Here is a 12,168-nt window from a genome sequence, read left to right as displayed (position 1 = left end):
ATAGAATATAGATTTTGAAGTCAGAACAGCACAGATTTAAGTCCTGGCACTTGTATTTACCGTTTGTGTGTGAATTTCTGCACCTGTAAAGCATCAGTGTCACCTGTTTGGAGCTTGTGAAGACAATTACTAAAAACATGGACAGGCAGCTAGGTGTGGTGGCGCACATCTTTAATCCCAGGCAGATCATTGTGAGTTCGAGGCCAGCCTGGTCTACAAAGTGAGTCCAGAATAGCCAAGGCTACACAGAGAAACCCTGTCTCAAAAAACCAAAACAAAGCAAAACAAAACCACAGGCAGATAGAGCGGTGCACACTTCCAGCCCTAGCACTGGGGAGTGGAGGCAGGGTGGTGAGGGGTTCAGTGCTGTCTTGGGCTACAAGTTTGACACCAGCCTGGCCTGTATGGCACCATAAAAAAAGGGCAACCCCCCCCCCAAATCGAGGATCTAGCAGGTAGTCAGTAAACGACAGCTGTCATCATTATTGTCACCAAGTGTGATTGGAACCCCTCATAAATGCAGCCAGTAGTCAGGAAGGCATATCTAGAGCAGTGGGTCTCAGCCTTTGTAATGCTGAAACCCTTTAGTGTAGATCCTCATGCCGTGGTGACCCCAACCTTACAACTGTTTTCATTGCTACTTCATAACTAAGTTTCTACTGTTATGAGTCATAATGTAAATATCTGTGTTTTCTGATGGTCTGAAGTGACCCCTGTGGAAGGGCCATTTGACACCCAAAGGAGCCTCTGCCCACAAGGTGAGAGTCACTGCTCTAGAGCATAGCATTGACCTTGCTTATGGTTGATTTCCTGACTTAGATGAGTATTGATTCATTTTGTCAAAAGTGTGTGCCACTAATAACAATAGAACACAAAGCATTAGGCCAAGGAAACATATCTTATAACTGACTTTAAAATGTCATGGCTTACCTTCCCACAAGTGGAAGGATTCTGTGGCCCACGCCTTCCCCCTGTCCTTCTGCTCTAAACCATAAGCTATTCCCATACTCACTTTCAGCCTTTGCCACATGGAAATCTGTGTTGCAGTTAGTGCACCAAAATTTGTATTCTGCTGTTACTTTTCATTCTTATAATTTAAAGATATGTCCATAATACTTTGTGAGTTTATTATAACTCTATTCCTGAAGTTAAGCATTTACCTAATGTAAAAGTGAAACAAGCATGCTGTAGAAAACTAGATAAATTGAAAAGGAATTTCCATAATTTTACCATTCCAAGTTAAGTGCTATCAACCTTTAGCATCCTATTATTCTTATAAACCTGTATAGTCTGTGTATTTCTATATCTGCTTGTTTTATATTTGTTTTTTGTTCATCCAGGTTGAATCCAGATATGTACATGTAAACATACAACACATAATTTCTGTTTCTGTAAAAGTGATGCACATATGTGTATAATTCCAATCCCAATGTGCAAAACATTCAAAGAAGCAAGTAAAATGCCACCCAAGTCTGACTTATGAGGAGGCAATGTTGCCGGGCACTGGTGGTGCACGCCTTTAAGCCCAGCACTTGGGAGGCAGACGCAGGTGGCGCGGATCACTGTGAGTTTGAGGCCAGCCTGTTCTACAAAGAGAGTCCAGAACAGCCAACACTACACCAAGAAACACTGTCTCCAAAAAAAAAAGCAAACAAACATGTCTATGTTACATGACATGCTAACATACATGTATCTATGTGTGAATGTATATGTGTGTGTGTTGGTGACAATTTAAAATTCTAGTATATTTATATAGATTACACAGAAACACTGACATGACCATATTACATAATATATTCAACCTCCATATCTATTTCTTCATTTAATAACATTTCCTCGTGTTGGGGCTACAGAAATGGCCTGGCAGTTACAAGTGTGTGCTCCTCTTGCAGAGGTCCCAAGTTTGGTTCCCAGCGCCCAGTGGGGCAGCTCACAACCCCTGGTAACCTTAGCTCCAGAGGAGCCTTCACCTCTGGCTTCTGTAGGCCCTGCTCCATGTACACTTACCCACACATGAAGGAAAAACACATCCCCCCAGGTTATCACAGAGTTTTTGTACATAATTTAACCATCATACAAAACACTTAATGGTTCTAATCTTGAATTCTTATGTTTTTCTCTCCCTTTTTCTTTGGTTTGTAAGAATAGAGTAGACAAGCTGGGCGTGGTGGCGCACACCTTTAATCCCAGCACTCAAGAGGCAGAGACAGGCAGATCTCTGAGTTCAAGGCCAGCCTGCTCTATAAAGTGAGCCCAGGACAGCCAGGGCTACACAGAGAAACCCTGTCTCAGAAAGAAAAAAAAAAGAAAGAAAGAAAAAGGAAATATAAAGTTTTGTCATCTGTTTTTTCACTCAATACCACAGACTGGCGATTCCCATAAACTATTTTACATGTACTCCACTTTCTGAATGAGTTGCTGAAACAAAGCCTGTGGCCAGAGAAAATGTGACTAGTGAATGTTGTCTGGCTTACTACAAATCCTCAGTGTCCAGTGGTAAGAGATGGAGAAGGATGTAGAACCATCCTCCGTGAGCTCTGCCGTCCCACCCCTCTCCCACAGCTGGGACTGGCTCAGGTTCTTGTCTGCAGTAGTGGCTGCTAGGTCAATACCATTCCAACTGACCACATGAACTGTTAGGTCATGGCTAACAGTCAGCACCCATGTTGACCTGTGGGAGATGTGCATGCACACACACACACCAGCCTCTGACTAGCTGGTTTCTTTTTTTAAGAAAAGATTTGTTTTCCTTTTTTAAAGTGTGTGTGTGTGTGTGTGTGTGTGTGTGCGCGCGCCTGCAAGAAGCCAGAGCAGTGGATGCCCCTGAAACTGGAGTTGAAGGCATTTGTGAGCCACCTGACAAGGATGCTGGGAATTGAGCTCAGATCCTCTGGAAGAACAGGAACCATTCTTCCCCCTCCCCCCCCCCAGACAGGGTTTCTTTCTCTGTGTAGCCTTGGCTGTCCTGGACTCACTTTGTAGACCAGGCTGGCCTCGAACTCACAGCGATCTGCTTGCCTCTGCCTCCCGAGTGCTGGGATTAAAGGCATGCGCCACCACCACCACCGCCCGGCTACAGGAGGCATTCTTAACTAACTGCTGAGCCAACTCTTTAACCCTTGACCGATTGGCTTCTTTAAGCAGAGTCAGGAACGTTTCCTGAAGAGCAAAGCATCAGCACTGGCCTTCAGATCTACTTGCTGCATAAAACGATGGGCCAGAGCCACACAGTCCAGGGTCTCCCACTAACTTGGTGATCTTGAGCAAATCAGTTTTACTGTCTAAGCATCAGTCTTCTCTGTAATGTGGCAAAATGATGCTACTGCATTGGAGTGCTTCTGAGCCCTAAAAGAAAATGTATATACAAAATGTGTGATTGTTACTGCCATCTCCCTCTCTCATTACCTAGAGTTTAGTGTGTGGTGGCGCGCAGTTTAATCCCAGCCTTGTTTATATCTTAAATTTTAGTGCATCCAGAAAACTACATAGTAAGACCCTTTCTCAAATAACAAAAACAAACAAATACATAATAAAAGGCATTCTTTTTTTTAAGTAAATCTTTCTCTTTTATATATATTTAGATATTATTTATTCAGAATTCTGCTTGAGTGTCAGAAGAGCACACCAGACCTCATGTATAGATGGTTGTGAGCCACCATGTGGTTGCCGGGAATTGAACTCACAACCTTTGGAAGAACAGCCAGTGCTATTAACCTCTGAGCCATCTCTTCAGCCCATAAAAGGCATTCTTACTCTGCTTGCCTGTCTCTACTTCAGCTCTGTAACTGAGGTGTTTTGAGGATGGAAATGAAATAGTCACATTTCTTAACACTTTGAAATTCCAAGGATTTCTGAGGGCAAAGAGATTGCAAGTATGCACACCTGGCCTGTTACAATTTGGCAACTGGATAGCACAAGTTCAGAGCCCCTTCAGAGTGTGAAAACATTAGGGCTCATGTGCCTAACGATGTCAGACAGATAGTTGTCCATTGTACTCACGCGGATCTCACCACCTTTCCAATTAGAGAGAGCTTACGGCCAGTGCCACATCTCCAAGTGTGATGGGTGACGCTGCCTCTCCTTCGCTCCAAGTATACTCTAAAGTCCGGTGCCTTCTGGGTTGTCTCTTCATTGTTTCTGTTTGGACTCTCTCACCACAGCTTTGTTGAAACACCTTACAATACCTTTCCTTGTGGCCTCCACCTTAGCCTTGCACCAGAATAGAGAGATGCTAGACCCAGACAAATTCTGCAGCCTCTGCCACTCAACGTTCAACGACCCTGCCATGGCTCAACAACATTATATGGGCAAGAGACACAGGAAGCAGGAGACGAAGCTCAAACTCATGGCACACTATGGGCGGCTGGCGGACCCTGCTGTCTCTGACTTACCAGGTAAGAGGGCCCAGCTCTCAGGCAAAGCTGGACCAGGGACTGAGCACTAGAGTTCCCTGGACAACCCAGGTGTGTGCTATTGTTTTTAAAATTATTTGTATTACCTGTATTATCTGTAGGCCCGGCTAGCGATCAATTAAGACACAGATACATGTTATATTTTAAAAAGCCTTAGTTAACCTGGGGCAGGGCAGATATCAATCCTCTAAACCACCTCCCCTAGCGGGCAGGCATGGGATCCCTGCCTCAATCCCATGCCATCTGTTTCTAATAACTTTTATCAAGTTACCTCCCATCCATAATCCCAAATACTTGTTTTTTTATTTTTTTACTTTTTTTGGTTTTTTGAGACAGGGTTTCTCTGTGTAGCCTTGGCTATCCTAGACTTGCTTTGTAGACCAGGCTGGCCTCGAACTCACAGTGATTGTCTGCCTCTGCCTCCCAAGTGCTGGGATTAAAGGCATGCGCCACCACGCCCAGTCCCAAATACTTGTTAATGTTCTTTATCTGGGCTGGATTCTCTATCCACACAGGCCATGTGTTTCTCCTCTATCTAACCCATGGCGGTTTTCCTCTCTTCCCTTCAGGTGTCTCTTTCTCCTCCCTGCCGTCCTTTCTTCTTCCTCCTTGTGGTGGTCTCTCTTCTGCTTCCCAGAATTCCTCTCTCTCCTAGCCCCACCTATTTCCTGCCCTGCCCAGATGGGATGGCTTTTTAATTAAGCAAAAGGTGGGTCATACAGGTAGCAAGTAGTAATTAGCATCAAAATACATCAGACCATCCCCCAACATCTCCCCTTTTCTGTCTAAATAAAAAAGGCCATTTTTTTATATAACGTAAGTACAATTGTGAAAAATTACGAAAACCAATAGGTAAGACCTACATACCTAATTTTTAATAAAAATGAATTTGGCAACCTTGTAGAAAATATTATCTATTTTATCTTGGTAAATCTAAAGTTTTGAACCTAAATCAACATCTATTAAAGTTTAAATCTATTAACCTAAAAGTATCTGTCTAGATTTAAAAGTATCTTTTTAATTTCTAAACAACTAAGTTTAATTTTAAAATTAACTATCTGCACAGGTCGTGGTGGCCCACTGCTTTAATCCCAGCACTTGGGAGGCAGAGGCAGGCGGATCTCTGTGAGTTCGAGGCCAGCCTGGTCTACAAAGCAAGTCCAGGACAACCAAGGCTACACAGAGAGACCCTGTCTCAAAAAACAAAAAACAAAACTAAAATTAACTATCTGGTCTTGAACCCCATAAAAAACTTGAGAAGGAATGAATTTAACTCCCTGAGTAAAAGGGAAGTGCAGGTTAGCAGCTTCCAAAATGAAAAAAAGACAGAGACAGTTTGTTGTCTAACTAATCACCTAAAACTCTCTATAATGTTGGAGCATCATCTTTAGCCTTTTGGCCCAGCCAGACATATTTGTGAAGTAGGAACTATTGAAGACTTATTTACCCTGTCTTGGCAGAGGCTGGCCGTCAACTTTGTCTGTATATAAGCTTGCCCATTTTAGGCAGAATTTTGTCTTTGCAAGAAACAAGGACATTTTTGTCCAGTGGCTGTTTTGTCAAACTCAAAGCCATTTCTACAAGGAGATTCTTTAATGTTCATCATCTTTTTTATGGAGGCTGGGTGCTGTCAGGAGTTAACCTGTTTTATTCTTAAAGAATTCTTAAAATAATAAAAATATTTTTAAATGTCATATTTTGTAGGTCTCTGAGATTTTTGAAGACCTTATCTAACTATTTTACCATATCTACCTATAGAATCATATTTGTTAAACCTAGCATGTATATTTTTATACTTGATATGACTATAATAGATCAACAATTGGCTTGTATTACTTAATTATCCTAAACAGTTTACAATAGCAGCCATGTAGGAATTGAGTTGTATATGTACAATACCTCATAATAGAGTAGAAATATAATGTGTGAAGATAATATTAACTTTGAATTTTATTTTAATATGTCAAAATTAAACCTACTTTGTATCAATAGACAAAATTTTATATCAGGGCTGGAGAGATGGCTCAGAGGTTAAGAGCACTGACTGCTCCTCCAGAAGTCCTGAGTTCAATTCCCAGCAAGCACATGGTGGCTCACAACCATCGATAATGAGGTCTGGTGCCCTCTTCTGGTCTGCAGCTGTACTGGCAGGCAGAGCACTATATACATAATGAATTAAATAAATAAATCTTTTTTTAAAAATTCTATATCAATGAATTAAAATTAACCCTATTGTGAGTAACAATTAAGGCCTCAAGTTGAGGAGTAGATTTCTTGCATCTTCTAAAGCAGGGTTTGCAACCCAGGCTTGGTGCTATGCGCTGTAACCCAACCCAGGCTTGGTGCTGTGCACTGTAACCCCAACACTTGGTGCTGTGCACTGTAACCCAACCCAGGCTTGGTGCTGTGCGCTGTAACCCCAACACTTGGTGCTGTGCACTGTAACCCGACCCAGGCTTGGTGCTGTGCACTGTAACCCAACCCAGGCTTGGTGCTGTGCACTGTAACCCGACCCAGGCTTGGTGCTGTGCACTGTAACCCGACCCAGGCTTGGTGCTGTGCGCTGTAACCCGACCCAGGCTTGGTGCTGTGCACTGTAACCCGACCCAGGCTTGGTGCTGTGCACTGTAACCCGGCCCAGGCTTGGTGCTGTGCACTGTAACCCGACCCAGGCTTGGTGCTGTGCACTGTAACCCGACCCAGGCTTGGTGCTGTGCGCTGTAACCCGACCCAGGCTTGGTGCTGTGCGCTGTAACCCGACTCAGGCTTGGTGCTGTGCACTGTAACCCGACCCAGGCTTGGTGCTGTGCACTGTAACCCGACCTAGGCTTGGTGCTGTGCACTGTAACCCAACCCAGGCTTGGTGCTGTGTGCTGTAACCCAACCCAGGCTTGGTGCTGTGCGCTGTAACCCCAACACTTGGTGCTGTGCACTGTAACCCCAACACTTGGTGTTGTGCGCTGTAACCCAACCCAGGCTTGGTGCTGTGCACTGTAACCTGACCCAGGCTTGGTGCTGTGCACTGTAACCCCAACACTTGGTGTTGTGCACTGTAACCCAACCCAGGCTTGGTGCTGTGCACTGTAACCCAACCCAGGCTTGGTGCTGTGCACTGTAACCCCAACACTTGGTGCTGTGCACTGTAACCCCAACACTTGGTGCTGTGCACTGTAACCTGACCCAGGCTTGGTGCTGTGCACTGTAACCCCAACACTTGGTGCTGTGCACTGTAACCCCAACACTTGGTGCTGTGCACTGTAACCTGACCCAGGCTTGGTGCTGTGCACTGTAACCCCAACACTTGGTGCTGTGCACTGTAACCCAACCCAGGCTTGGTGCTGTGCACTGTAACCCAACCCAGGCTTGGTGCTGTGCACTGTAACCCCAACACTTGGTGCTGTGCACTGTAACCTGACCCAGGCTTGGTGCTGTGCCTTGTAACCCCAACACTTGGTGCTGTGCACTGTAACCCAACCCAGGCTTGGTGCTGTGCACTGTAACCCAACCCAGGCTTGGTGCTGTGCACTGTAACCCCAACACTTGGTGCTGTGCACTGTAACCCCAACACTTGGTGCTGTGCACTGTAACCCCAACACTTGGTGCTGTGCACTGTAACCTGACCCAGGCTTGGTGCTGTGCACTGTAACCCAACACTCAGGAGGCAGAAGCCAAGCGATCTCAAGGTCAAGGGCCGTCTGGACTGCATGGTGGGGCCTATGCTGAGAGGATGCAGGGAACAAGCCGCACATGTAATGCTAACATCCAGAGAAGGCCACGCTTAGCGGCAGAATGTGTGCCACTGCAAGCCTGTACTGCTGTTGCTGCTCTTGGTTTTCAAAATACTGTGGAAGCCAGGCAGGGTGGCACATGCCTTTAACTCAGTACTAAGGAGACAGAGTCAGGTAGATTTCTGTGAGTGTGAGGCTAGCCTTGTCTACATAACAAGCTTCAGGACAGCCAAGACTACATAGACCTTGTCTCAAAAAATAATAATAAAATAAAATAAAAATTAAAAAAGCCAGACTCACGCCTTTAATCCTTTCCCCCAAAAAAGAAAAAGAAAAACAAACAAAAAAGACAATGGAAAGCCAGCTTTGTGAGAGGTTTGTGTGGTTTATTATCATTATCATTGCCTTGGTTTCAATGCTGGACATGAAATTCAGGGCCTTGTGCGTGTTAAGCAAATCCTCTACCACTGAGCTGTGTTCTCCACTCAGCCCCAGTCTTGCCTCTAGAACACCAGGCCTCGGGATTCCATCAGGGCCGCTCAGCCCAGCCATCAGTCCGCAGGAGGGCTCCGCATGCTCTGGGCTAAGCTGTGCTCCTCCATCCCTCCTGCTGGTAACCAACTCTCTTCCTTTTGCTGTGTTTCAGCTGGGAAAGGCTATCCCTGCAAGACGTGTAAAATAGTGCTGAACTCCATAGAACAGTACCAAGCTCACGTCAGTGGCTTCAAACACAAGAACCAGTGAGTAACATCCTTTGAAGTTGATGAGTCTCCAGCAGGAGTCTGGGGTTCTGAGTCAGGTAGTTCCCCGCTTAAATGGAATGCAGGAGCCTTTTCTCCATCAACAGAAGATAACTCAGTTGACAGGAAGTGCCTCCTGGGTTCCCTAGGCTAGGGACAGCTTTCTCCTAGCGTTTGGACTGGCTAGACTGAAAGTTTCAGTAGAGTTGCAGAGATGATTTGCTTTGTAGTTTCAAAGAATGCCTGGATGTCCCGGCCTGTAGCAGCCTGATTAGGGAATCGTGGTTTCCCCAGCTGGTCTAAGGCCTTGTTTTCTTTCTTTCCTTTTTTTTTTTTTTTTTTTTTGTTTTTTGTTTTTTGTTCTTTGTTTTTTATTTTTCAAGACAGGGTTTCTCTGTGTAGCCTTGGCCATCCTGGACTCGCTTCATAGACTAGGCTGGCCTCGAACTCACAGCGATCCGCCTGCCTCCACCTCCCAAGTGCTGGGATTAAAGGCGTGCGCCACCACGCCCGGCCTGAGGCCTCTTTTTCAATCAGCAGTGTGTGCAGGCGCTCCCCCCTCAGCTTACTGTCAGATGCCATGTAACACCCAAGTTCTGGCCAAAGCAGACCAAGTCCTGCTCTCACTCCTTACACTCTAGCAGCAGACACTAAACAGGCAACGTGCCAATAAAAGCTGCTTTGGGTGTGGTAGTACATACCTGTATTGCCAGCACTTAGGGAGTGGAAGGAGGACCAGAAGCCCAAGATTACCCTCAAATAATGCAATTTTGAGGCCAGTCTGGGATGCATGAGATCCTGTCAGAAAAAGCTGTGACAGCCCTCACAAGGGAATTGGTGAGTGCCACCCTTGTGCTCAGTGTTTCAACGCACTTGAGCAGCTTAGTTTCTACAGTTTGGAGCCAGCCAGAATTTAGGAGCTATTCAGACTTGAAATTTGTGTTGTCCACTCACAGTCACTCACACACACACACACACACACACACACACACACACACACACACACACACACAATGGGCCCAGTATTTGGGAAGCTAAAGAGAAAGACTGAGAAATGGAAGCCAGCATGAGCCGTGTAACAAGCCAGGCAAGTCCGGATGGAAGGGAGACAGAGCTGGTGCTTTGTGTGTGTGTTTGTTTACTATTGTGACCTTGGGAAATCGATAAATCTCTTCCAGCCTCTACTATTTCTGTAAAACTACAATTTATTGGGGTCCTAACTCCAGGTTAAACAAGAGTTTACACCCTTTTGGTCCCAAACTGTTCATTTTCTCTCCTACTACTACATGGAGTAAGGACCAGCGTCAGCATGTGAGGTGTGCTGTAAATAAGTTTACTGTTAAGATACATTTTCCTGTGGGCTGGAAAGGTGGCTCAGAGGTTAAGAGCCCTGACTGCTCCTCCAGAGGTCCTGAGTTCAATTCCCAGCAACCACATGGTGGCTCACAATCATCTCTAATCTTCTGGCCTGCAGGTGTACATGGAGACACAACACTGTATACATAATAAATAAATATTTAAAAAGAAAACATTTCCTCCATTTAAAAAGAGATACATTTTTTTACTATATTTTTAATTGTATATGTGTATGTTTGTGTACGTGTGTGTGTGTGTGTGTGTGTGTGTGTGTGTGTGTGTGTATGCACACCATAAGAAGGTATCAAATCCCCTGGAATTTGAGTTATAGTCATTGATGAGCCCTCCAGACATGGGTTCTCTGCAAGAGCGGAACACATGCTTAGCCTCTAAGCCAAAGATAAACGTTCCAGCCCCAAAGATAATTGTTCGCTCAGCCAACAGGTGCATAAGCTGAGCACAGTGGCTCTTTCCTAGAATTGTAGCACACTTTGAGGCCAGGCTCAGCTAGGTAAGTTCTAGTCCACCCCGGGCCATATAATGAGACTTTCTCAAACAAACAAATATTTGCTCATATTATGTGCAGGCCATTTTGGATCCTGAGGCCACAATAGGAACCAAGAGTAATGTCCCTAGTGCACTGAGCCCTTTTGTAGACGTGGAAACAGGCCAAGCATCCATATTGTCAGACAGTGTCCAGTCTCCAGCGGTGGGTCAGAGTCAGAAGAGTCACGGTCCACTGTAGAGAAGCTACAGAGGCGAGAATCTTCCAGGTGCGACAGGGCCCTGTGGGCAGAGTGAACTTTGTGGTAGAGGCCCTCAGTCTTGGAAACTTAACAGTTAAAATATTTTCTTTTCTCTGTTTTAATTTTTTTGGGGGGAGAGAAGCAGGGGAGGATGGGTTGTTGGTTGGTTGGATGGTTAGTTTGGTTTCTTTCTGTTACTGTTTTTAGTTTTTGTTTTTTGTTGTTGTTGGGGGCTTTGGGGTTTTTTGTTTGTTTGTTTTTGTTTTGTTTTGTTTTGTTTTGCAAGACAAGATTTCTTTGTGTAGCCTTGGCTGTCCTGGACTCACTTTTTACACCAGGCTGGCTTCAAACTCATAACAATCCACCTGCCTCTGCCTCCCAGGTGCTAGGATTACAGACATGCACCACTTTAGCAGTTAAAATCTTATTTTTCAAGACCCTGTCTTGGGAATAAACAAACAAACAAAAAACCACCAACAACAAAAAAATCTTATTTTTCACCAGGCACTCAGGAGGCAGATGCAGACTGATCTCTGGGAGTTCAGCACTAGCCTACCCCACAACTCTAGCCAGGGCTGCACAGTGAGACCCTGTCTTTGTTGTTGTTTGTTGTTTGTTTATTGTAAGCATACTTTGCCAAGCATGCTGGTGCATGCCTATAATCCTGGCACTTGAGAGATGGAGGCAGAAGAATCAATACTTAGTATCATCCTCAGCTACATAACAAGCTAAAGGCTAGCCTGAGTCAGATGTAACCCTGTCTAAAAACAAACATATAAAAAATATACTTTGCAGCCAGGAATGGTGGTGCACACCTTTAATCCCAGCACTCGGGAGGCAGAGGTAGGTGGATCGCTGTGAGTTCGATGCCAGCCTGGTCTACAAACCGAGTCAAGGACAGCCAAGGCTACACAGAGAAACCCTGTCTCAGAAAAACAACAACAACAACAAAATAACCTTACTTTGTATAGGCAGGATGATTTTTTGTTTGTTGCTTTTTATTTATTTATATACAGTGTTCTGTCTGCATGTACACATGAACACCAGAAAAAAGAAATGGATCTTACTATACAGATGCTTGTGCGCCACCATGTGGCTGCTGGGGATTGAACTCAGGACCTTTGGAAGAGCAGCCAAGCTTCTTAGCCTCTGAGCCATCTCTCCAGCCCACAGAATGATTTTAAAG

At 44.9% G+C, this 12,168-nt stretch overlaps 1 protein-coding gene and 1 pseudogene across 4 annotated transcripts in view; one reads left to right on the top strand and one right to left on the bottom strand.

The window, feature by feature from the left end:
- The window catches only part of LOC311605065 (small ribosomal subunit protein uS2-like), a 986,626-nt pseudogene that overhangs the window by 645,453 nt on the left and 329,005 nt on the right, over positions 1–12,168 (bottom strand). The window lies entirely within an intron of this gene.
- The window catches only part of ZNF346 (zinc finger protein 346), a gene marked incomplete at its 5' end in the record, with an annotated part of 28,913 nt that overhangs the window by 13,016 nt on the left and 3,729 nt on the right, over positions 1–12,168 (top strand). Inside the window, 3 exons of one of the 3 annotated variants that reach the window (XM_084795822.1) lie at positions 4,161–4,394; positions 8,787–8,880; positions 11,487–11,583. In XM_084795822.1, the coding sequence (XP_084651948.1) occupies positions 4,161–4,394; positions 8,787–8,880; positions 11,487–11,568 (410 nt within the window). In that variant the 3' untranslated portion in view covers positions 11,569–11,583. Of the gene's footprint in view, positions 1–4,160; positions 4,395–8,786; positions 8,881–11,486; positions 11,584–12,168 lie in introns of those variants that run through there. The other 2 variants (XM_084795823.1, XM_084795821.1) reach the window with 2 other exon arrangements.

This window comes from Acomys minous (assembly GCF_964271855.1).
Source record: "Acomys minous genome assembly, chromosome: 9".
In the NCBI taxonomy this organism is placed as follows: Eukaryota; Metazoa; Chordata; class Mammalia; order Rodentia; family Muridae; genus Acomys; species Acomys minous.
Note: the sequence above shows the minus strand (reverse complement) of the source record. Positions and strands in the feature narration are given on the sequence as shown.